This window comes from Bombus vosnesenskii, unplaced genomic scaffold (assembly GCF_011952255.1).
Source record: "Bombus vosnesenskii isolate JDL3184/JDL3185 unplaced genomic scaffold, Bvos_JDL3184-5_v1.1 scf7180000013431, whole genome shotgun sequence".
In the NCBI taxonomy this organism is placed as follows: Eukaryota; Metazoa; Arthropoda; class Insecta; order Hymenoptera; family Apidae; genus Bombus; species Bombus vosnesenskii.
Window position 1 is genome coordinate 805207 of NW_022883046.1, and position 27657 is coordinate 832863.

Sequence of the window (27657 nt, forward strand, 5' to 3'; positions counted from 1 at the left end):
TAGTTTGAAAATGATAGAACTGTTTTGTCCTTCCCTTTCTCTTTGTATACAATGTTTTAGCTGATTTGCAAGTCATTGCAGATATAACTTATATTGAATGTTGAGATTTAAATATCTCAAATTATTCTTTAAATTTTAAGAAAATGAAAAAATGAGTAGTTTGTAAGATCGTAAGATGTATAGTATAGATGGCACTTTCATCGAATATTACAAAATCCAAATGGATCTCTTCATGACATAGAAGAGTACCGGTGTACGTTCTTTGATTTTGCGTTTTCAAATTAGATCCAAAAAGGATATAAACTGAAATTATAACAATGACGGCATTCGAAGGTAAATATGCCTATTAGGCATATTTCTGGCGTTGTAATTATATAAGAAAAATCATAATTATAGATGTTGCTTATGAAATTGTCAAAATGTTTTATATATGAACAACTTTTTATTTTAGAAATGGGTGTTTTACCCGAAATCGCGAAAGCAGTTGACGAAATGGAGTGGACGTAAGTAAAATAAAATTATATCATGCGTATGAAAAGAAATATTAAATACCATCAAATACCTTTACACAGATTGCCAACTGATGTTCAAGCTGAGGCAGTTCCACTAATTTTGGGTGGTGGAGATGTGTTAATGGCTGCAGAAACTGGCAGTGGGAAAACTGGTGCCTTTTGTCTACCAGTTTTGCAAATTGTCTGGGAAACTTTCAAGGATCTAGAGTCTGGTAAAACAGGCAAGACCTCGAGCAATAGTGGACATCAGCAACATTGTACGTTCCTTTTCATATTCATTATAACATGTTCGTTCTTTTATTTAATGTTGTTATAATTATTTACAGCTTCACATTGGTCATTAAGTTTATTTGATAGAGGTAAAGCATTAGCTGTGACTCCGGATGGCTTACGATGTCAGAGTCGTGAACAGAAAGAATGGCATGGCTGTAGAGCAAACAAAGGAATTCTAGGGAAAGACAAATACTTCTTTGAAGCTATAGTAACTGATGAAGGATTATGTCGTGTAGGCTGGTCTACGTCTCAAGTAATTCTCATGAATTTTTGTTAGCTTTTCAAAAATGATGTTGTCAAATAGTTATAAATATTACTGCATTTATGATATAGGCTTCACTGGATTTAGGAACAGATAAATTTGGTTTTGGATATGGTGGTACTGGCAAAAAATCAAATGCAAAACAATTTGACAATTATGGAAAGGCTTTTGGAATGCATGATGTTGTTGGATGTCTTCTGAATTTATCAAAGGGAGAGATTAGCTTCACATTGAATGGTGTGGATCTGGGTCCAGCATTTACTCTGAATGCACAACAAAAATCACAGACTTTTTACCCAGCTGTAGTATTGAAAAATGCAGAAATGTCATTCAATTTTGGAGCACAGCCATTTAAGTATCCCCCTCCAAATGATTATATAGCTGTTGCTTCAGCTCCTAAGGAAGTTATAAATGAGAATCCTATAAACAGTAGCCAAACTCATAAGGAAAATGGCAAGCCTAAATGCAATGCCCCTCAAGCTATAATCATGGAACCTTCGAGAGAACTTGCTGAACAAACATATAATCAAATTCAAAAAGTAAGATATCAGTAATGATTAATCCCAAAATACTTTTTTGCTTAAAATATTTAATACATAAAATGATATCTCTATATAGTTTAAAAAACATTTGAAAGATCCAGTCATTAGAGAATTGTTAGTTATTGGAGGAGTTAGCGTAAAAGAACAAATTGCTACATTAAATTCCGGTGTGGATATAGTAGTTGGAACACCAGGTCGTTTAGAAGATTTAATACAAGGCGGCTACTTGTCCTTAACACATTGCAGGTACTTTGCAATGCATTTTGTGCTAGATTTATCAAGATAATGGTTGTTATAGTATATTTCTTTTAGGTTTTTCATTTTGGATGAAGCCGATGGTTTATTGAAGCAAGGCTACACGGAATTAATCGATCGTTTGCACAGACAGATACCAAAAATTACATCAGATGGGAAAAGATTACAAATGATCGTTTGTTCTGCCACACTGCATGCATTTGAAGTTAAAAAAATGGCGGTAGGTATTTATAATGCCATTCGTATTTTTATGCAATATTTTGTAAAAAACATATATAAGAAATAAATTTACTTCGCATAGGAACGTTTGATGCACTTTCCAACGTGGGTAGACTTAAAAGGTGAAGATGCAGTTCCCGAAACAGTACACCATGTTGTTGTAATAATCGATCCACAGAAAGATAAATCTTGGCACAACTTAAGGAAACATATAGAAACTGACGGTATTCATAACAGGGATAACATAAGACCTGGAAATAACAATCCTGGTATGTTTTAAGTTAAATAAACTCGTATAATTTTGAAATTCCTCTATCTTTAATTATGTGATTAAATGTTTTTCATAGAGACACTCTCAGAGGCTGTGAAAATACTAAAAGGTGAATACTGTATTCGTGCCATTAAAGAACACAACATGGACAGAGCTATAATTTTCTGTAGAACTAAATTAGACTGCGATAACTTGGAACGATATTTGAAACAATCTGATAGAAACGAATTTTTATGCGTATGTCTCCACGGTGATAGAAAACCTGCGGAACGCAAATCTAATTTAGAGAAGTTCAAAAGGCAGGAAGTAAAGTTCTTGATTTGTACCGATGTCGCAGCTAGAGGTTTAGATATTTCGGGATTACCTTTTAGTACGTAATCTTCACTAACTTTTAACAAATTCGTTTGTAATTGTGATTTGCTTATATAATTTTTTTCTAGTGATTAATATGACCCTACCTGATGAAAAATCCAACTACGTACATCGCATAGGTAGAGTCGGTAGAGCTGAACGAATGGGTCTAGCAATTTCATTAGTTAGTAAAGTTCCTGAAAAAGTATGGTATCATGGCGAATGGTGTCCTTCTCGTGGAAGGAACTGTTCCAATACTAATCTTACTGATAAGGGTGGTTGTTGCATTTGGTACAACGAACCAAACGTAAGATTTGATACAACGTGACATACTTAGCTTTTTTTGACATTCGATATTGCTAACGTCATTTTTTCAGTACTTGGCTGAAATTGAGGATCATTTAAATGTCACGATTCAACAAGTCGATGCAGATATAAAGGTTCCATTAAATGATTTCGATGGGAAAGTTGTATACGGAGAAAAGAAAGCAGCCATGGGTATGTAAATTTTGTGTTCGTGTTGTAATGTGAATTATATCGAATATTTATAATTTTTTAGGTTCAAATTACCAAAATCATGTACAGCAAATGGCGCCCTACGTTAACGAATTATCTTCTTTGGAATCAAAAACACAACTTTTATATTTGAAGAGGCATATGGTAAAAACGAGCTAAAATACTTTTAAATGCTAATACGTAATCATATGAGAATCTACGTTCACTAAGCTTCTCTATCTTTGAATATTATATTTCAATATGTTATACCAGTGTTTGAATAGTCTCTTAATATTTATAAACGTAGTGTACTTCTAAATGTAATATATAAATTTGTTACAAGTAATATAACATCTTAGTTCTCGTAACAATGTGTCTCGACATTTACTTCATAATTAATTATTAATATATATTATTAATATATTAATGAAGTATTCTTGATATATCATTTCTAAAGACATAATAGCACTTAAATAGCACTTAGATAGTATATGTGTATATAAGACATACGGTAAGTGTTTATTGTATTTTTATAATTTTCATAATTGTACCATCACTATTTTAGTTACACAAATGTATTATACAGTGGCCTTGCAGTGTTGTTAGTTTTGTAATTTTCACAATATCTCTTTGTATGTTTTTTGTGTTTTGTATATGGCACGTGCGCAAACGCGCGCATGTTGTGATTCAGTTTTGTATAGTATATATGTATATATTATATACTCTTAGAATTTACTAAATGATCTTTGTTTAATTACACATAATAATTTATACACATTTCTCGAAATCAATAATAAACGACTAAAGTTATACAGTATACAAATCATACTGTTTGTTTTCTGCATTCAGATATAGCGTACGTGTTCTCCCTTTCTTTCTTAAATAGTGTATATGATTTACGTGTTAACACACGTTACACGGACATAACACGTTTATGTTATTCACACGAGCGAACGAGACGCATGTATCTTCACACTTGCAGATGGTTTCTTTTTATTCCTTTTGCACAATTAATACAACACGAGCCGAACTTTTTATTCACTATAATAATTTAATTGATTAATCAGCATAGATCCATGAAAACATTTCTTTTTTCCCTTCATATTCAGACAGTCATCACAGAATGAGAATGAAATATTTTTTGTATCTTCTTGTAATTTAAAAACACATTTACAGTCGTACGGATCATTCTTCCCTTTTTTTAATGCACACTGGCTATCACACACGCGGAATTATTCGATCGCATTAACTCAACATGAATTATACTTATATAATATACATATATATTTATATGACATAAATATATACATATACTTATTTATATATTTATATATATATATATCAGTTTATTGTATATACTACATGTCCACCCCACGATTTTTACTTAAATAGCTTCGACAACTAAACGACTCAGGCGATCAATACTTGTTCACATATTTTATATAGTAACCATATCTTTTCATTTGATTGGATTGTACGCAATATTCGTCGGCTTATGTATCTCCTTTCTTTGCCCTTTTATTACGCAGTTATATCATAGATACTCGTTAGTCTAGGATTTAAAAAAGAAATTCTCCGTGCTGATTCTCATGCGGACACAGCATTTTAATACCAAGAAAAATCATGGGGCGGGCAACATTTAATTTGGTTTCCTAACGAATTTCTTGTGTTATTACTCATTTACATCACACGTATTTTTTATTCCATATTTTTCTGTGTATGTGTATATTTTTTTCTGTATACGCGTTATTATTCATTCACTCGTATATAATTAGTGCTTATTCAAATATTACTGTCCGATGATTCCTGCTTTCGCTTTTAGTTTTGCGTCTGCATCAATAGTTTCTTTCTTAAGTCTTCAGCTAAACATACTTCTAAGATACACGCAACAACGAAGTCATTAAGAATCAGGGAGGAAACCCGGTTTTTTTTTATTTAGAAGGGAGGGTGGACGTACTTATCGACGAGTTGGTAAAACTCTTTTCACCCTCTCTCTTTCTTAGTTTCTCAGTTCTCATACCTTATTACATGAATACATTTACACACGAACAATTAAGTGATCCGTTATTCTTTCTTTGCATCCCTAAGATCGCCAAGATATATTTCCTTCTCTTTTTACATAATTTTCAATCAGTTTTCAAATAACTGTAATATCCAATAGAATGTTCGCCAGCTTCCAAGTTACAACATCTCACTTCGATCACCGTTCATTTTTATTTATTCGGATATAAATTCCGCAATTTTATAAAACGATATTATCCTCGTATCAAACGAATGCTCGTGATTCTTGAACGTTTTGGATTCTAGCGAACAATGCGATAAAAACTAGAAAAAAGACTTCGAACAACACCAACGATCGATCATTATACATGTAGCTATATTTTTATATAAATTACTCTGACAGAGTATGTGGCAAGAGCCCATAACTCTTCCCGTGTGTTCGTTTATTGTTTAACGAATAGGATAATTGCTGTGCTCGAGGCACAGACAGCTCCTTTTCTTGTCTTTCACAATTTCATTCAATAAGTCTTCGAATCAAAGTGGCTTTATGTTGCATCGTGACCCGGCAATCTCATCAACGAAAAATTACAAAAGAACGCACGATTTCCCAATATAAGATTACTTTGATCATCCTAAGAGTACTATTAAAGCAATCTGGATTTCCCATCAAATATGAAGAATCAACAAAACAATTGAAATAAGTGTTACATCAGGCACGATTCACGATCAGGGACCATTTGCAACCATGACTTATAACGGCTGACAAGATATTTTAGATAAAAGACAGTGGAACATTTTTTTATTGCCTATTCGTAAATTCGAATGACTGGATGGGAAGGTAAAGTGGTGGTATTGGAAAGATTATGTCGTCATTTGGGGAATTTACAGGGAACCGCTCTTGATATTTCGTGATACTTTCACGGTGAGACCGTATTACGTTTACACGTTCATTCTACTAATAAAACGCTTGCTAATCACGAACGTGTTCGTTACATACATCAAAACGATTAGCGAAAATATTCAAAGAACTTTCCGAGGCAAGTCATAATTATTCGACGTAAGCAATTAATTTTACTTTACTATGAAAGATATCGAAAAGTAAAAAACCGAAGGAAATAACAACGTACGTATCTTTGTTTCAAATCAATTAAGACAGATTGGTACGCGTATTCGAGCGAGAGACGTTTCCATCTCTCCTGGCCCTCTATGTTCTTCTCGGTGAAAATAATTTAACGAGAAATAAAAATAATATCGTCTTCGCATCTCTGCATATGTAGAACATGCATTGTTATTTATTTGAACGATTATTGTAATCTCAAACGATTGAACTTATTGACTTTCCATGCATTCGTGCATGCGTCATCGATTTACTAATTCCGACAACTTTGAGAACGATTATCCAGTCTCTATGCATATACGCAGATGTATACGTCGTTCACGTTGCATTAAGACGACCTTCGCCTTGCATTAAGACGTCTGAAAACTTCGTTTCTTACTAAATCGTATTAGAATAATGCACGGGACTATGATCGGAGCTTTGACAAATGTCCGTTGTAAAGGTATGACATTTCTCTAGATTTTCGTTCGTTCTTCCTTTCTTTCTTTCTTTTAATAACGAAAGATCGAAGTTTCCCTTTTCAAACAGAAATAACTACGATGTATGAAAGACGAATATATCTATTATTGGAAAGACAACCACAATTCAAACACAGCGTTACAATGTTCACTTTTCCATCTGCACTGATCGTGGTCAGTTTAAATAAATACATTATTCTAGATTGGATAGATGAATCTAATTTCTTCCGAAGATAGCTTTTTTTTTTAACAATGATTACAGCAGTAATCGTTAATTACAATAATAATGACGACAATAATGAGAGTGACGATGATAATGACAATGAAACGATGACGATGATAGCGATGATAATATAATAATAATAATAATAACAATAATAAATGGTAATAAGAATAATGATAATAGTACTATAACTACATTTTCCGTTTCAATAAAATCTGCCCATGTAGAGACAATTTTTTATCGAATAACAGTTTAACGATAAGACGATCACAATAAATGACTCTGTATCCTTAACATAAACGCGACCATGATAGCATAAAACACGTATTTATCTACGAGCAAACGTTCCATGACTTCGTTAGAAAGGTGTAACGAATTGAAAATCAGGATGTCAATTTTTTTTTCTCGGTAATTCGTTCTTTCCGAGGCAGTTAAAAGATCTGGATGATGCAATCGTATCCACGAATCGAATTTAACTGGAACATTTAATCATTTATCGACGGTAATCACTATTAACGTTGCTTCATCAGATCTTGTATCTCTATCTCTCGTTACGACGATTCCAACTATGCCCATTCCATCTACTTTGACTTTCGCTTTTTAAGGCAATGCTCTCTTAGCAACGTGGTCCACAAAGAGTATTGCGAAATGCAAGCGGATAATGCGCTTCGTGGACGACGTGCTGCATCGTGTTTTATCGACGACTTGCATTTGCACGACGGGGATCGCGAGGAAAGAAGAAATAGGGAGTGGTCCGTTTCGTACAAAACACGACTGGGCCCTTTGACTCTGTTTCAGCATTGACGAAAACAAAAAAAAAAGAAGCTTCGACAATTCTTCGTTACGTTCCAAAAAGGAAAAAAAAATAAAAATAAAAATAGACGCAATCATTGTCAAAATATTTAAATGCAAACACATTTCTATACGTGGTTAAGCGATCTATAAACACAAGATGTTCTCCAATAATGAACACTACACCGAATAGTATATATCCATTAATCAAACGCACAATTTCAAGTTAGTTTCGACGAACTGCTATCGATGCGTCATTGCTTCCCATCCGTACGAACCTGTCATTATTGTATTTACAAATAATAATTACTTGCACCGCTTATTTTTACATGTACATATTCGCATGCCTGGTATATTGTACGTACAATAAAAGAAAAGAACTTGTGCGATCGGCGTATGTATACAATATATATAATATATATATGTAAGTATATATAATGTATATATGTATATCTATATCGGTATAATCGTGGCCACGTAAAATTTATTAGTTAATTATTAATTCGGTATCCGTTTGTTTCTCGCTTGCATACGCGCATACAATAGTCGATCATCATTACACTTACAAATTTTGTTTACATTCAAGTAGCAAGTATATATATTATCTTTTACTTTTGTTGTGTTTTTTTATTGTATCGCGACCGACGAAAACGGACAATCAATCTACCAATACTTCTTCAATACATTTTTGTATGTGATTTGTTTTTTTCTTTTCCCTTCGTTATGGTCAATCATATCGTATTTTTTCTTTCCCTTTTTTTCTGTTGTTCAATACCGTTGAATAAAGCATTCAAAATTAGGACGAACGCGATTCTCCATTCGAAAGAAAAGGGAAAGAAAATAAAATCGTAACGAAAAAATAAAACGCGTAAGAATGCTCGCAACAATATTAATTACGCAATACTCGTTACTCGTTCGTACACTGACATACACAAAATGATGTTTCATATTTCTTTGTGCTGGATGAACATTAAAGTTTCACGGAAGTTTCATTGACAGGTAATATTATATATGTATATTCGCAGGCTCGCTGTCTCTCACTCCCTAACATCCTTACTTTCACTCTTACATCTGTCATCAAGTTTTACAGTAAAAATAACACTTCGTAAAGTTATAAATACCGTTACAAACTATGGCTTGTCAGTTATGTATTAGTACGATAGGTATACATATATATGTATGCACACGGGCCCATATATTGATATTACATGAGAATACATTTATGAGGGTGTGGGCTTGTCAGCATGTGCGGAGTAACCGTTATGCAATGTCCGGAATTTCTATCCTCATCGTTTCGATAGCCACAACATTTAAACATGATCGGATAGAACATTATCTAATGGATTAAAAATAATCAGATTATCCATACTGCTGGATAAGAACAGTTTCCAAAGGACACGAAAAGAAGAATGATCCATTGTCGTAAAGTTTCAAAAAAGAGAAAACGTCGCAAGACCGAGTAGTCATATAAAAAATAAAAAAGGGAAATATCAATCAAACTGCCAGAGTTTGTCTTCCTTCCGAGAAACGTTCTATGAACAATTTTCTTTTCATCTCTTCTGCTTCACAAAGAAGTGATCGATCGTAATGAAAGAAAAGGAAGAAATAAGAGTGAACATGATCAAATTTATTAGAAAAACGTTTAAAACAAGACGATAATAAGGATAGTAAGACCGGATGCCCCAATATATTTACGTTGTGTTACATAAACCGGAACGTGGCTTATTCGTATCCCTATTTTATTCAGTTTAATTTGACGATAAAAAAAACTCTCGTTACCTATTATAAAAGTAGATGTTACACAGATCAGTAACCCGCACTTAATCTAGGGGTACGAGGGTGTATGTATGCGAGTGAACGTGCTGCCACGAAGAATTTTCTATCTTTTTCTTTCTGTTACTAATACGTGTATCAATTCACCACTTTATATATTTTTAGCAGTAGAATGCACGTGTGTACGCACGTGCGAGATATAGCCGCAATGCGCGTAGTTCCAAAGCAGTTTGCACACGCGTACAAACTCCTCTCGTCCTCTGGATCTGGTATGAAATTGAGAAAAAAATATGTGAAAGGAAAGATACGATTAAGATTCGAAAGAAAACAATAGGAGACTTACCATATACAGGGTGTCCAAATAGTAAAGATACTTGAGATAAGAAATTCGCACATCGCACTTTGGTTCAGGAAACTTTATCCTAAGAAGTTCCGATGATAACTGATCATTTGGATGAATCGATCGAAATTTGTACATGTTACCATTGCATACTCTCGGGACATAAAGCATTTACTCGAAAACGGGACGCGGGACTTTACGTTACGAAGTCGAATAAATAAGCAACATATTATACCTCCGTATGTAATAACGTTCACATTGACGTACTTTGATTGTTGTAATGTTGGAGCCTAACGCTATAGTCAGAAGTGTACGTGTAAAATGAATTTCCCACGTGGCACATTTGTCTTGCGTACGTTTAGGATTTATATGTAGATACTAGCTACAATGATAATATATGTGCCTAAGTACACGAATTAAAGTAGTTCAATGGAAATCAGTAAAAACGATATCAGTGAGGAATCTCGATTTATAGGAAACGCACATAAAAACATGAATCCGTGGACGGTCACCCTGTACATATTTGATACATAGTTATATAATTAAAACGCTCTTCGAAATACTGTAAAATCTCACAAAATACTCTTCTTGTAAAAAGGTGCGGCTGAGACTCCTACGGGTCGGGCCAATGCGATTAAAAGTCGAGATTCGGAAATTCGAAAAAATTAGTTTACCAATAAACACGGTTATATCATATAATTAAATTGTTTTAAGGGGCAAGGAAAAAATAGAGATTCGAAAAATGAGTAAAGAAACGTTCAACGATAAGGATTTTTATCGGTGAAATTACCTAAGTCTTAGGAAACATTCTTAATACTAAATCTGAACGAGATAATAACGCGACGAGTGTGCCGGACGAAAGAGTCGTTACACGATCGCCGTCGTGTTAATCTATAACAATGACCCACGTTAGAACATTCGCTCTCTTTCAATCGCTCTCTTTCTTTCTCCCACTCCTCTTATCAACGAATTGATGCGTAATAAGAATAAAATTAACGAGGTAATAGTTAAAATTGCACATATTTTTCTAGCAACAAATATTATTCTCCTCCCCCTAATCACGACGTTCAGCACACTCTCGACGAAACTTAAAAAAGGAGTCGAGTGATCGAAATGCCCGAGATATTTCTTTTTTTTATGTCGAAACGATCGTTAAAGTAGAATGCGCAGGGGCATAATTTGCTTGTACACCAATGACATAATAAGCGATTCTGTGCAAAAAGAGAACTATTCTCTCCATTGCGAGACAGATTTTTTTTTAGGTAACCCCCAACCGCTGCGTATCAACTTTTCTCCTTGAATTTTGTCGAAGAAGAACGATCGACTCGCAGCCATCAATCATGTATGCGTACACGCGGAGTCTTCGACACGTTACTTTCTGAATAATTAAACGGCTTCAGATACGCGAAGAAGAGTTCCACGCACCAATGTATATCATCGTACATCGCGATACCATTCAGATCGCCCACGGTACGACTGGTTTGACTCGAGTTAGCTCAGGGTGGAGCACTACCGTAATTTTTATACGAATACATGACAGGATATGTCGGCAGGAACGAAGTCACAAGAGCTCGTACTGGCGCAAGTGCATCCGTTGAATGATGTCCCGACAATCGTTAAATACTCTCTTGATGTTCTCAGTATCGACGGCGCATGTAAAGTGCGGATAACAATAGTGCTTACCGTCTCCGCTGGCTGTGCTTATACGCTGCAAACAGTCCGATGGAAAATTTATTGTTCGCCTAACAAAGTTGTGCTCAAATATCTAACACGATGTACTTACAAGAAATTCGTCTCTAATGAAGTACTTGGCCCTCATAACGTCAGGAGGTTCCGAAGGATCTGGAACTACCCCAGGTTCAGCCGGTGTCTGATATCGCGCAAATTCTGGAAAATAATCTTCTAATTTGTGCTTTCCTGCTTTTACCTTTTCCGCTAATAGATCTTGTTTATTTAAAAATAAGATTACGGAAATTGTGCGAAGCCACCTAGAAAAGGAAAGAACGGACATGTAACGAACATTTCGAACGAACATCTTATCGTACGGTGAATACTTTCAAGCAATTAAACCGATTCGTACCGATTGTTCCAAATGCTTTTGAAGAGGTCCAAACTCTCTCTGAGTCTTAACTTTGTTGGATCCTCCCTGAGTACCATGTTATAACTACTACATGCTGTTACAAATATGATTGCCGTTACATCGTTAAAGCACTGTATCCACTTTCTCCTCTCGTCGCGTTGACCACCAACGTCGAACATACTACAAACAAGCAATCATTGATGCTACACATTACAACGCTTTTATGGACGAAATGCATGCAAAGGATCGTGTTCGTGTACTATACTTTACATTTTACGTAACACCATCTACGGCTAAAAAAAAAGTTGAAATTAGAATTGATCCGCAAATTTAACTCTATCGGGATGAAATTCCGTAAGGGACCGATAAAGACTGGATGTTCCTCCGTAGAGTTAATGCGAAACACAGGATCTAACGGGAGGGCGGGGGGATAATGGGAACCAAGGCAAAAAGGGAAAATATTATAAAGTTGCGGAGGCGTTAACGCGGCTAACCGATTCCGCTGCACGTATAGCACGTAAGTCTATAGCTGTAATATACACGCCGGGATGAGGTGCGCGTCGCTGCTTTACGTTATATTTACCGTCGACCGATGTTACTGTAATACGTTGTCTATATATAGTTAGACGACACTGGAGTAAAGCGAGTAGCTATCGCTTAGGACTTACTGAAAGTTTACTTTGTCGACTTGAAACCGCGTTTCGAAGATACCGGACGTAAGGACTCGACACCTGAGGATGTCCTGCAACAGATCGACCAAATTTATCATTCGAATCAAATCTGTACATTTTCGGTTTCGCGTTAAAACCTTGTATCGACGATTACCTGTTCTGTGGGTGTGTAATCCGGTTGCTTAACGATGGCTACCTTATCTAGAAAACTGAAACAGAGAACGGAAGAAACGATTACACACATCTCCTACAGTCTTCATAGTCCTAAATGTAAATTTTCACAATGTAATCGATTTGACAGTGCTATAACGAGCTACGCCTTGATCAATGTGCAAGTATTTCCCACCGATGCTGATCATCGCCGATAATAAACACAGCTAGTTAACAGCATTGTTACCGTGAGAGTTGCTTCGCGTGATTATGGTTTAGCCTAGCATCGTTAAAAATTTCAAACAATTGTCAATTGTCAGGTGTTAATGAAAACGTTTATAATCGATGCCATCCGGAAAACCGAATCAACGCTTTACCTTAAACCAAAGGAAAAAAACAAAAGATACTCCTAAGTGTTTCTTTTGGGCATTTGGTGAGTGCAGAATAATTTTCGTTCATGAACTTTCCGTCCAGATGGAAACTGCAGAATCTTATGTATCGAAAGTGGCGCGATAACACACAAGATGGAAAACGGAAGTAGCTGTAGGAAAAGGGTGGAACGCTGGAGCAGGGTGAGAGAGCACCGAACGAAGAGAATTCTCTCCTTTTTTTCATGCTGCTGTCACCGTTTCTCTTGAAAGACCCTCCCCGGCTAGTGTCTAGGGTGGATAGAGCGCACGAAGGGGGAAAATCGATTCTCGGTAGTGTCCTATCCTAACCCCAACTCTCGCCCTCTCGGCCTCGCCGACTATGCCTCTCTAGCACCCAGTTTCCAATCCGGGTCATGGGTCACTGCCACCGCTGCTCGCCATCAATCGTACGTACAGACTTAGCTTCGCGTATGTATACCAGCTCCCTGTACAGGTGTATGTTGTATGCGCGAGATGCACCCTACAGGGGTGGGTCTTCGCTTTGACACCACCATACAACCTTCTACAGTCGGTTGACGGTGATAATATATTTACTGACAGACACTTGCACTGCTCTCCGGCCCGGATATTAAATAGCCGTACAGACAACGACACCTTTTTCATTGGAAATATTCCGAAACTTGAAAGAGATAACATTACTAAGATATCATAGATAAAAAGAATTGCAAAATTGTCGATTCTACTACATGTATATCTACGGGATATCGTTTCGTCATAAACAAATAATACAAACGACTGAAAGGGATTTTCATAGGTACAAAGGCAGGAAGGTAGGATAAAATGAATCACGAGATGCAACAGCAATTAATCCAGCGTTCATTGACCTCGATAGACGTGAGTAACCAGAATTTAGCTCCTCGAGTAAATTCGAGGAACCAGAAACCGGAGAAATTGATTTTCGGCAAGTAGTTGCACAGAAAAGCTGAAGAGGAGCCCCTGGGATAAAGGTCTACGTGGCTCGTGTGTAGGCTCGTGAGAAAGGTAGGTCATGAAATTGGCGCGCTCGTACAGAAATAAGGTTATCGACCTCCTGAGAATCGAAAGAGGAAGGAGGTCGTGACCCACTGGTTACAGCAGAACGATTTTCTGGTTACCGTGGCGGTGTAACTTCACCGACCTTGAAGTCAACTTTATAACAATGTTATTTCTAACGATATGACAGGCGTGACACTCCTGCCGCATCACGATCCCAGCGTTAGATTATCCAGAACCACCGATCGCTAAAATATTTCATTTTTATCGAAAATATAACATACAAGAGAATTAGGAATTTCTAGTTTTCCCGGGGTTTACTTTTCAACCAACCGTCCTGAATAAACGACAATGCGCAGGATGATGAAAAGAATAAGAAACACTTTAAGAAGATAAATGGTTCGCGAATTTTGAACGAGGTCAGACTAACTACAAAACAATGCTCGGCTCGTTGCATAAGTAACGAAATGAAGTAGACCAGATCGAATCCGCGTTGAGCATCCTTTACGTACTTTTTACATTGATTTCGACGCTTTCTAACATTCTGTTTCATCTTAAACGATCGGTTGATTCGAATTGCAAATATTTAAAGAACCTAACAATCGCTCCTTCTTGCTTCGATATAACGGAAAAGTTTCGACGTATCGCTCGATTTACAGAAAAGATTTTGCAGAAAAAAATCTCGACAACTTCAGCAGAAGCGCCGAAGACTTTCTGAAACGATCTCATTGATTTTTTCGCGATCTATATTTAGGCAGTGGCATCGAAAGTTATTAACGAGGATAAAAAATACTGGTTTTTATCTAACATGACGATGGCACGGAAGAAGATTGTTATCGACCTAAACATTCATGAACTATGTGTGGCAACATCAGTGATCCCAGCATATAGACCAGCGTCTATATATAGAGACACGTGTTTCCTTTTTTAAGGTGTGCCGAGGTATCCCATCGTGTAATTGACACGTTACTCGATTCTCCCCGTGTACAGCGCTCGTTTTCTCTTTTTCCTCTTCTTTTTTCTTTCTCCTGCATTTTTTCCTTCTCCCTCTCCCTTACTCTTTTTTTAGTTCTTTTTTTTTATTTTTAATCCGAAACAAAAATTCGATACTGAAAACGATATCGCGACGAATTAAATTCTCAGCGCAATTCGATGGGCTCCAAGGGAGATACGGGCAGAATCTGAATCGCGATAATATTGCGACACGCTTCACCCGCGAATTTTATTGCATGAAATCTGACAGTTGTTCAACCCGGAAATGGCTGTGACTGAACCAACAATCGATAATCAGGCGTTGGCGCATAGCGATCTCTTATTCACGTCGCACAAATATTTATTCGCTGTGCACCAACTCCAATTCGATGATATTTTAGGAAGCTTGCCGTTGGTCCATATTCCTTTCATCTTCGATACAAGTATTCGAGACAGTTTCACTTTAAATTTCTTTGCCTTTCAGAAGGGAAGGAAGAATTGACCCATTAATTTCTACCAATTTTTGTGTAACTCGAAATCTGTTCCCTCGATCACGAATCAAGAATGAGAGACTTATCTAATGTTTAGCAAACAGGCGTCTGAAATTACAACAATCTAGCGTCGCGGGGTCCACAAGAATCTCTCCGTTATACATCTCTCGACCAGTGCTTCCTAAAAATACTATACGCTATTTTTACCCAGAGATTTCTTTCTCTTTCTTTCTATTTCGATACACAAGAGGACAAGAGAGAATCAAGGAAAAGATGAAAAGGAGAGAAACGAAAGAAAACGAACGTTTCTGTAAAACGAAAGGATAGGAGAGGTGTTAAAAAAATTCACACAAACGTCGGCCAACGAGGTGCAGTAACCGAAATGTAACCAGGTTTAATATATTTTTAACCGAAACGAAAACTATCGCCGTGATCTTGATGCGATCTCGCCGTGAAATGCGAGACACTATTTGGCACGTTGCTAAATCACGTCGATCGTGAACGTATTCCGAAGTATTCTCGTTTCGTGTCTCACGGGGGTATCAATTGAACGATAAAGGCTTTAATTTCTCCTACTATTGACAGTGCAACGATGACGATAATAACGACAAGGATATTCATGGTAATTATACATGCGGAGACGAAGAGAGATCCAATGAGGCTGCAGCCAAATAAAAAATGTGTTCTGCCTAATTAAAGTATTTGACGAAATGATAAACAGCAAACGAAGTCACATGTTCGGGTTTGTTAGTTTAGTGGATAAGTTTCGCGTTTACATTCGAGATTCACGCCTCTTTGCTCACGATTCAGTGCAACAACCTGTGCCTCACCTATGTAATTTTCAAAGGGATACAGTTTAAAGTGATCTGCTGGACCGGGACGGTTCGCAGCGGACCAGTTTTTCGCTCATTTATATATCGGATCGGTGGTTATTCCCTCCAAGTTACGTGACGTTCAAAAGGAGAATGCCGAAAGTAATATATCTTTGTAAATACACGGCGTCACGATCTTCATGACACTCCGTTTCCAGTTTCATCCAATTATCTACTTGTTATTAACCGTTCAATCGGTAAATATGAATTTGTCAAACGCACTTTCGACGAAGGCGTCGCCTTTCAAACTTTATCTTATTACAGATTTATGGCAACAAATTCGCAAATGTTGCATCAAGCTTTTAAAGAACAGTTTGAACTTGGCTACCATCTTTAGACAAACTCTATCGAACTCCGTACAGGTGGAACGCACAAGGAAAAACAAATATCTTATGTGTGCAGTGTTAAAAATATCGTTCGGAGTGCGAGAAAGGAAGAGAGAAGAAGAGAGAAGAAGAGAGAGTGGAACAAAAGCAAGCACAGCATGTTCGACCGGTATGTACCTAAACAGCTCCCGTGTCAGTGAACAGCGTGAAAAAAGTTCGAGGTTGGGCCAATTCATCGAGAACCCCTAGATAAACGAGTGGCCCCTATTAAAGCGATTACCTCGTTAAGGCATTGTCTCCATTGGCATTAAATCGGTGTCACAGGCCCATGAATATACACGGATATACCATATGTATCGCGGTCATGAGAACGCTTCCGAAATTTATCCAACCGCGTTGCAGACTATTTACAAGTCAGATACGATAACAAATACAAATATACTCACACAGCCAGAAATACAGGTACGAATACATAGGCGAATCGTTACACTTTTTCACGGAACCACGAGTTCTCGTTTCAGGTTATACTCGTCTGGCACGCGCGGAATAGTTGAAAGGATAGCGGACGAATCCGCGGGCAAATCCGACGCGATTCGCGGTCTCATTATCATCGTATAAACCTTATCATACGTACTTCTTATCGTAATTATGATATCAGTACCGGGGCGAATTAGAATAACCGTGTGTCGCGACTCGAGCACACGAGCTATTTGACGCTACGAACCTGGCCAATAACTCTGCTCTCTTATTTTTATCATTGGACACTTCACGATCTGTCTTACCGTATATACTATAGTATACTATAGTATATATACTATATACTATAGTATATATAGTATACTATACTATACTATACGATCCATTCGAAAGTCAAACTGATTCATTTCCCGAAAAGTATTCTATTTTAATGCCCTAATGTACAATCTAGTATTTAATTTTGCACTTCAGTGTAGCATTAAATTTGTTTTAATGATCGTACAAACAAAGGATAACTTACTATTTGGCGCAGTCAATTAGTTGATACTCATTACTCCTCTCGAAACTCTGTTGAACGCCCCGGTCCTTCCAAAGGGTTTCGACAATATCGTAGAACTCCTGCAAACATGAATTGTAATTCGGTTAACGTATTACAACATTAAAAAATAACATTAAAAAATAAATAATTATTTGACGGCGCATCCGTGGGAGATTTGTAAATAAGTTCACAGTTTGGCGGCCGCTTCTATCGTGTCTCATTAATTATCTAAAAAACGTGCGACTCTGACGAAATGGAAAATTTGGCTCGAACCCGGCCACTATCGTGACAACAGAATATGCCGCGTCACAGTTGGACCAGTGAAAAAGACGATTCGGAGCGTAACTTATGCAAAACTGGCAGCCACAGAGCACGTCCGTTATCGACAAAAATATTTTCATTTTTAATTCTGTCGCCGGCTTTGTCGCCGTATTATCCGCTCCTATATAAAAATGGATATCGATCAGGTATCTAAGTCAAGATAAATATTCGAATAGCATCTATTGCCGAAGCGTTGTCGGATAGAAAATAAAGCAACCGACAATTACGATAATTTTCGAAAGGAATAGGATTCAATTTCGAAAGAACCGAGATACGGGCAAACGTTAATTTGTCAAGAGAAGCGACCAATAAATTGTAAACTTACGCGCTTCTCGCATCAAAGCGGAAAGTCACCACGTTGAAAGCCTTTCGAGAACTTCTTCGAATCGCTAAATTTTATATTTTGAGAGATGTTTCGGATCTCAAAGCAGACCGATCCAACTTTCTCAACCTCCAAGTCGCTACACAAACTCCGATATTTTCGATTTTCCTGTCTTTTTTCCAAAAGTACTTCGAACCAAAAAAGACAAACATTCTACAGAGACAATTTTAGATAGGTGTTAGCCTTTCCCGCAGTATGTAACAAACATTTCAACGTTTATTTAGACGTATTTCCGTATAACAGGAATTAGCCGCACAGATGCGCCTGGTGATAAAGTTGCGGTCAAATTCGGCGTAGAATTCGACTCGAAATAAACTTCCGTACTCTCAACAAGCGACGCCTAGATATGCGAAAAGCGAAACGACAGTGACAAATTGGACGCGGCTCATCGAACGTAGCCGCGGAACAAAATAAAAGGTAGCCTCTGCCCGGTAACTTCCTCTTAATACAAAGACATGTTTATTCGCACGCATAAACATATCTTTCACTGTTTAATGTATCCTCGCGGTGGAAATTCAAATCTAAACCCTTCACCTTATCCGACGGCCGGATGACTATCTTTACCATACTCGTAGGTGTACTCCATCCATCCGGTTAAGGTATTTCGATGAAACACTCTGTCGAGCAAAAATCCGACAGAATTGCCAACGAGAGAACGGGACGTAGTGTCACGTGGGAGCTCGAAACTCTGCTGATAACAAATGGCTTAATTCGATTAATTCGGATGCATCGTTCTCGATGGTTATGGTGTCGAATCGCGTGTAGCGAAGAAGAAAATACGACAATTTGCGCCTGTACAACCAGGGCCAGAGATACGTAAAAGTACATACGTACACATGTACCCACGTACCAACAACTGCCAGTGAATGACGCAAAACACATGGATTATTTTGTCGCGACGACTTTATTTCGAGATGCGCTACGTCGTTTCGCCAGTTCGGAGCGTTCGGGGGTTTCGTAGTTCTCGAAATCTCGGTCTGATCCTCTTGGCACGCAAAAAATCATTATTCTCCTCGAACTGACAGAAGTTTCGACAACGCCGATCCGTGAGTGAGTCCAGTCAGCTGGTTGCAGAAGATGTCAATGCCTCCTCGACCCCTAAAATCTTTTTCATCGTCTTTTCGACCTAGCTTTGCACGGTGTGAATTATGTTTTCCTATACCTACCACGCTTCCTATTTAAATGTATCCGGAAACGATAATCGGGTACATTAGTCACAGGAAAATCGATCGAGAGGAATCACCGAAAATATTGTCCGATGTTTCCTCGTCTGCCTTGGAGGACCTTGCCGGCTCGTCGAGAAAATGCACGTTGATAAATTCTCCGTGTCGTCGATCCAAGTTACACAGGGCGAATTCGACAAATTCGACATAGCGCGGACATCATACAGAGGAACAACAAATCGTAAAATCTTTAAGGGATAAATCGTGCTAGTAACTTCAGCGCACGTTCCAAAGAGGCGCGGCAGAATTGCTGGCCTGAATACAAAATGACTAAACGGGTTAAATAACGTGTACCGCGCTCGCTCGTGTCGTAATATTTTAATGGTACACCCTCCCCTGTTTTCCCCTATCTAGTTTCACTATACGATTCATTGTACGCGCGGCTTGTGAAATTACGCGATCCATACCAGAACATTCTTGTCGTACGTCTGCCGCTTATAAACGCACGTCTGGTGTCCTCGAAATAATGCTCTCCTTGATTAAAATCATCACGGTAATAAAATTTAATTCTACCGCTTGCCATCGTATACCGCGAAATATATTTGTCACGCGCGGAAACAGTCAATCGATGTGTTTCATAAAATAAAATCGGATACTTATCCTGGACGAAAATCAAGTCGCGATTCTAAGAATATACATTCGAATTTCTTTCGTTTTGACAGCACGGGAAATTTTACAGGGAGATCAAGAAACATTACTCTTGAAAATTCTTATTAAAAGTCGATCACTATCGTCGTGACTGATGGTGAGCACCAGATAATCGAAGGCGCACGGTAGTCGATCGACACAAAGATCTACGAGCGCATTTTGTACACGAGGCGGGGAATGGCGCAGCACATCATAGCCAGAGCATTGTATAGCACACCACATATGCGATGGCTGTGTAAACATTGTAAACACCGATCATACCACGCAGTGGCTCTCACGCGAAGAAATGCTACCAACGTGTATCGTAAGCTACAAGAAACTTTCGGTACCGCAAGAGTATCACGCTTGCCCTGAGAAAAGGACAATCCATTGTAATTGGTTAGCATGATCGTTTACTGTTCATCCTTCCAATGCTTTAAGACCTCATAAGTCATTTACATTGCGCTGTATAGTAAAGTTCCTCGTCTGCCCGAGACACCGGCCTTTCATTCAACGAAAAGACGAAAGCGAACCGCTCGTACAAAACTGGAGCGTATTTTTCATCGTATTACATTAAGAAGGTACACACGGCACGCGGAACAAATAGGTTGGCTGTGACTCACCGGGGGATAATCGAAGTCCGTGGCAGACGAGACCTCCAGGATATAGTCGACTTTGCTCTGATTCGCCGGATCTTCCAAAGCAACGGGTGGCGTTAGCGTGCTCATCGCGCTGGTTATCGTCTGAAAAGGAACGCATCGAATGAAAAAACGGAAGCCACGCTGTCCACGTGCATCGATGTATCGTATAGCATACGTATGCACGTAATTCCACGACGATTACGCTAACGACAACGTTCATCGCGAACGGAAAAGAAAGTGCATTCTTCGCGGGATTGCGATGTGTATGCAAAATTTCCATCCCGGCCGTATCTATCGTTACATGCGCAGATAATATGTCATTCATAATCCTTAAGTGCCACGGGGCAGCTTGTCTATTACATTCACCCGACATACGGAAGCGATTGCAAGGTTACAGACGATACGCGTATCTAAACACGGCCTCGAACGACAAATTGATGACAGCGCGCTGCTCTCCTCAGCACGGCGTTAAACCGTCGCGAATTTACGGGCGCATCACGTAACGTTAATGACGAGACGCCCGTCAAAACGGACGCGTTTACCGCCATTTCGATAGATATTACGGAATAAGGTTTTTATCTCTGTTGAAACGTAAATTAAAAAGTTGTTCGATTTCATGGCCCGAGACATTTTCTTCGGCAATACCGTAATACTGCCGTTGTAGAAAACACCAACGCTTCGTATCGATTTAGCTATAAATCACTAGATTCCCAGAATACGCCGCGTTATTCGACGCGTTTCACGAATATTACTCCGAAAGGGTATTTTCGGAGAGGGAAACGTGTTGTATAGTTATCGTTAGCCAAGACACATGTGTGCATAATAGTGCCACCGAACGATATTTTAATAAGGCTGTAACAAACCATTGCCGAGACCAATCGTCTTAGAGAAACAGAAGAACAATACAACGTAAGCTACTTTATGTTCTGCTCCGCGTTTCACCATTTATCCCGAAGGATAGTAGTCCGTTGACTATAAAATCCGCACAGCGAAATAAAAATAAAACGCGACGCATGAAGGAAAAAATCTCGGTCGAGTAGCGGGTATCGCGCCAGGTTTGAAAAGGTATTGCATAAACAAATATCGAAAAGGGATTCTTACCAATATCGCGTCTCTGATGTTCCTTTTGATGTCGTCGATTTTTTGCCGCTTTTCCCTGCACAGAACAGCGTGAGAAACAAACGATATGTTTGATCCTTCGATCTCGATATTGATGCATCGTTGTGTACATCGCTGAATACTCTTAATGCCGTGCGTAAAAAAAGAAACCAATGACTCGATCATGATTATATAAAGAAATATCGAAACAAGTTAGGCTCGAGCAATATTTACCACGTATACGCGCGTATTTTCATTATTAATGGCACCCGAGTCATTCGGTAATTTTAGATCGCACGGCATCGCGCCAGTTTTAGTATAACGATTTCGTCGATTTGGAGACACACTGGAAATTTCGTGAATCTAATACCGGCGATCGATGCGACCGACTCATCGCCGTCACAACTATGGGACAGCAGCATCGAATTTTCATGTGGGATACCTGTGCCAGGCTCCTATCGTCACTCGAGCAAAGTTCAGTCGTTTAAGACTCTCGCGTACATGTGTACATGTATCACATATGTACATTATAAGATGACGACAGTCGCGATCTAATACAGGTTCCCATTTTTATAGTGTTGTTATTCCGTTCAAGTTCTTTACGCACAATGCTGTGTATCATGTATATCGCCGCCGCAATTTCGCGTCTTGTTCACATGATACTTAAAAATTCGTCTTTTCGTCTGCTTCCCTACTTTTCATCGTGTTTCTGATTTCCCTTATCCTGGTGATCCTTCGGTTCTCCACGTTTCAGACGTATGTGACCGCGGATTAAAAGGCTTCGCGCTGTTACACGCGATATTCGAATACAACGCTAAAAATAATCGAACGACTACCTACTCCAACGATTTTGCCGTTTAGTAGGATTATACGTTAAAAGTCTCACTGTTCCAAAAGCTGCTACTGCAAATGTAAATATATTTACATAACCCTATTTACTTAATTGCAGCCGATCGAGGTGTCTGTGCATTTCATGGGCTCCTATCAAGCATATACAAACGCGGGCGAGGAAGATAATCGAGAATGATGTTAATTCGTACACGTGTAAAAAAGCTTCAGAGGGTAGAAAAGAAAAAGGAAGAAGGAAAAAATACTAAAAATACGCAAGGTTATACGGTATGTTTCCATAGTAAACAAGCGAAATCTGCAACGAGCGCGTCGAACACGCAATGCTTCTTAGAATCGCGTCGCTAGCAAAAAAGAGTCCGTTAAATTCGACGATAGAAACAACTTTTCGCGATTCATGTGGAAACAACTCCGAACAATGTATCAGTCCCGATATCGTCGATAAAAAGAAAAAGAAACAAGAAGAAGACAGATAAGAAGAATGAGTAAGCAAGAAAATAAAGAGAAAAAAACGGATGAAAAAAAAATCACCGCGAAAGTAGTAATAAGGCGTGCGTTCGGGTCCGTTATCAGCGCCGGAGGCAGACAGAATTTACGACACACACGAACCGGGCCGAGCCCGTTTGTTTGCACATCGTTTTCATCCTATCTAGTTGCTCCTGATTTTTCACGTATATAGGTGTACCGACATTCTTTTTACGATAACGACTTGTTTCTATCTAGTTTGCACCGTTTCGCGACTGTATTTTTAATCCGTTTGCTTGATTCCTAGCAAACGGTAGCTGGATACGAAAACGGATCGACCGAAGAAGAAGAAAGGAAAAGTATCGAAAGTGAACGAAAGGCGCGTATTTGTTGAACGATTTACGGAAGAACTGCGTTCTTGAAATGATTACAACGATAACATCGCGAAGAAAAAAGCTGAAGCAAACAGAGGAAAAGAAAGTTAGAATATGCGAGGAATAATTTGCTTGAACCACGTGTTGATATTGTAATCACGCGATGGACCGAATTAACCGTAGGTTGAATCATTCACGAGTGCGTATTAATGGGAAAAAATAAAGGACCCAAGATTATGTACCGGTGACATTACCGTGCTGTGCGAATAGTATCGAATGTTGGATTGGCTTAAAAGTAGTAACGCTGTAACGTAGCAACGAAACTTACGCTTCGCTGAAGCCACCATCCGTGTGCAATATCCTCATCTGTTTGACGATGGTGCTCTTCCCCGATTCTCCCGCTCCTAGAACATAACAGAAGAAACAATTTCTCTGTTTCTCCTTTTTCTTTTATAAAAAAAAAACATCGTTCAAGTTTAAAAGAGGAAACGATTAAGAAGCAGTGGTTTAAACATATATATTTAAAGATCGATAGTGATTTTTTGAACGATCGTTTGAAAAGCTATTCGACGAACGCGCAAGACGCGGCATATTATCGTATCTTTTTTTGGAAAACAGGAATAGGATCGTAATTGCAGACGGCAGGGGAACAATACAGTAACAGCTGTTGCTTCGTAACCTACAGCTACGAGTCAACTATACGCAACACACAACACACGTCCACACGTCGAATTAGAACGACGACCTACATAAACGAAGAATAGGAAGGTAATGGCTAGGTGTTGGGTTAAGTATCGCAATAAGTAGATGGTGTGCATACATGTGTGAGGGCGCACGCGCACACCCACATCGGCCGACTATGTGAAAAAGACTCCGGTTCGGGAGAAGGAGAAGAAGGAGACGAAGAGAGCGACACGAAAAGGGTACAACATGAGCCAGCCAGCCGCTGGATATTCGTGGGTGCCGGCTCATACGATAATCGATAAAATTGAATTACGCGCTGCTGAACATCGCGATAATGTTCGGCCTATCCTCTGACCGGATTCGCTTTTTGTCCAAAATTGGTGATCGAAGCCGATTCAACTGGTATTCTAGCGGAAATTTTCTCCGTTTCTGACACGTGTACATAGATATAGACTATATACCGTATTTAAAAAAGAATAGATAAAAAAGGAAACACATCTTTAACGAAACGTACTGAGATTTAACTACAGAGAGATTTAATTAGAAACATGTGATAACCGAAGATATCCACGGAATAAAAGGTCGTCAAAGTAGTGATGGAAGGTCCTAAAAAAAGGGAAAGTTTAACAAGTTGACTTACCAAGCAGAAGGAGCCTATGGGTAGCTCGATAAACTTGCTTGTCCTTTTGCAATTGCCTGGTAATGGCATCCGAGCGCCTTTTCTGGTTCTTACTGTCATCCTGGCTGGCCTTACTGCTCTGGCTGCCGAAACACCCCATGACACACCACGAGAGAGACACGCGCGGCTCACCCTCTTCGCTCTTCCCTTCCACTTCTGTAGTTCTCTGTTGTTCTCGGCTTAGAGAAAGACGGTATCTCGCCACTATGTTACTCTCGAACGAGGGAGAATAGACTCGCGCAACGGGTCTACCGTCGGCGCGTGTTGTTTATCTCGCGTAAATGTGACGTTCGATAAGTATACCCTCTGGCACCGCAGTTCCTACAGATTCACTCCCTTTCCAAGTACCTATATACCTACTGCAAGTTCGTTCCTTCGTTCCGGCCGTGTCTGTCACTCGATACTTATCTATCACCGTATCGCGCTTCTCCACACTCGAGTTTCGTCCTTCCCTCTTCCTCGAGTAGCACTCCCTCTCTCGTGCGCTGGTCTTTCTCCTTTTCTGCCTCTGTCGTGCGTTTACTATCTCCGTTTTGTACACTAGCAACAACTACGCGTATGTATATCTCTTGATGTCTTCTCTCCGTTGCACTCACACTCGATTCACTTCACGGCTTCTCTTTCACTATCTCGCACTACCCGCGAAACCATAGCTACACACGATTGACGACAGTGCTGCTGGTCCAACACGCTGGTTTCGAACGACGATCGACTTCTTGTGCGTATTTTAAGTACGAATATACAGAAAAGATAGGATCGGAATGATCGCCGAATGCCGGAGTTTCTACCAGCAATCGGTCGTGTTGAAACGACGACGGGTTTACGGGGTCGTGACACCTGGCCCGATAAGAAATTGATCCACTCAGAAGAATATAGGCGAATCGTGCAATACCGAGCACGATTAAATTGGTTGCAGATTCGATGAAAAAATACCGACGATATAAGAGGAATCAAATCACTTCCGAATCTTCGGTTGGAACACTGACGAAAACCGGCCGCGAGACACTCGCGGCAGGTTGTGATAGAGGGAGTACGCACGAGGCACGATCAGCGCTTGAGAGTGGGAGCAAGACCGGGACTGGGATAATAGGTTGACGTGCACTGTCCGATGCGCCTCCTGTGATGGCCCGCGAACACGAGACACGCGAAATCGTTTCAGGAGGAAGGGACTCGGACGCGTGTATACGACATACGACAGCTCGACCTCGCCTCGCCTCACTACGCAGCCCCTACCCTTCGGACAGAACAACGAAAAGTTAAAATAGATCGGCTCCGGTACGCTGCTACCTCGTTATTCGAGCAAATCGAACAAAATCGTGGAATCGACAGCTCCCATAGATAAGGAGGATGATTTCACTGGAGCAGTTTCCACCGTTTCTTTTTACGTTCTCACGAATTTTTTTCTCCTACTTCTCTGCCCTGCGATTTTCTACACCGTTCTTCCAGATTTTCATCCACAAGGAGATCCCGTACCGAGAATCGATCCAACCTTTTCTTCCTTCTCTGATTTTCGTTTCGTTGACTCCTCAATTTTTCGAGGGCTCGTCCGGGTTCCCCCTCCTCGACTTCTCGTTAGCCTCTACCCCTCTCCGCGGACTTCTTGTCGACCACCACAGCACAACCACCACTCGAGGAATCCAACCGTGTGCCCTCTCTCGCACACACCCTCGAGTGGTCTTACTCTCTTTCCACCTCGCTTTCACTGCGTTCGCTCACTCTCCTCACTCAACAATCCCCGAGGAAATTCGTGACCAAAACATCCGACACGAAGTACTCCCTGTAGCCAACATGTCGTCTGCTAGGCCCACCAGCGCGGCGGCTCACCGCGCTTAAGATGGATCAGGTTCGTATCCTGACTTCTAAGTACCCTGCCCACGGTTCCACGATCTTCTTTTTTATCCTGGAAAAATCTTCTCTAATATGCACACACCGTCACACGTTCGATCTCTTGTCTAGAATTTTTCAGTAGATTCACTGCCAACAATCTGTCGTGTGAAGTGTTAATGCATTGACCGTAGCGCTATCTGTGCCATCTATTGAAACTAAATCGTTATGTATGCGATATGTTCGTAACACATACACGTTTCGCTGTAGTTTCGCGTTCAACCATACGTTCCATAGATATGATAGGTTGCGCTGTGATCAATCCATATGTGTGTGCATATATGTATAAATATTCATACCAAATAAATAGACAAATATAGCGACGCATCAGGCACCGTAACCATTAAAATAGACATGCTATTTTTCTCATTGAGTTAATACCGAAACGTAAACGTTTGAATATAAATGTAATAAAAAATTTCTTTTTAATCTAGCGATATTTATTTCAGTTGTAATTAGTTCCTCTCTTATTCGGTATTTAAATTATTACCAACATTGCCGACGTTACTGCCAACATACAATTAACAATACAATAGTTACCAATAGAAAATAATTTTTTAACGTTTAAA

The 27657-nt window shown here is 39.2% G+C and overlaps 2 protein-coding genes across 3 annotated transcripts; one reads left to right on the forward strand and one right to left on the reverse strand.

Moving 5' to 3' along the window:
• The first annotated feature begins 202 nt into the window (after positions 1-202).
• On the forward strand, positions 203-3548 carry LOC117238107 (ATP-dependent RNA helicase Ddx1). Its single transcript, XM_033502747.1, has 12 exons — positions 203-333; positions 452-503; positions 573-769; positions 839-1038; positions 1119-1586; positions 1666-1835; positions 1902-2064; positions 2146-2332; positions 2411-2704; positions 2775-2992; positions 3063-3183; positions 3245-3548. Exons 1-12 carry the CDS (start codon positions 318-320, stop codon positions 3358-3360), a joined length of 2202 nt encoding a protein of 733 aa, XP_033358638.1. The 5' UTR covers positions 203-317; the 3' UTR covers positions 3361-3548.
• A 144-nt stretch (positions 3549-3692) lies between these two features.
• Positions 3693-27224, reverse strand: LOC117238113 (guanine nucleotide-binding protein G(s) subunit alpha). 2 transcript variants are annotated; one of them, XR_004494119.1, is made up of 11 exons: positions 25166-27224; positions 24170-24245; positions 22160-22214; positions 21041-21160; positions 17847-17944; positions 12790-12844; positions 12633-12706; positions 11965-12144; positions 11668-11872; positions 9888-11592; positions 3693-9810 (listed from the first exon to the last, which is right to left on the reverse strand). XR_004494119.1 is itself a non-coding variant. In XM_033502757.1 (10 exons), the coding sequence occupies exons 1-10, from the start codon at positions 25302-25304 to the stop codon at positions 11446-11448; spliced, it is 1149 nt and encodes a 382-aa protein (XP_033358648.1). In that variant the 5' UTR covers positions 25305-27224; the 3' UTR covers positions 3693-11445. The 2 variants fall into 2 exon arrangements, 1 of the variants encoding a protein (XP_033358648.1); XM_033502757.1 differs by having other exon boundaries at positions 3693-11592.
• Positions 27225-27657: the final 433 nt, after the last annotated feature.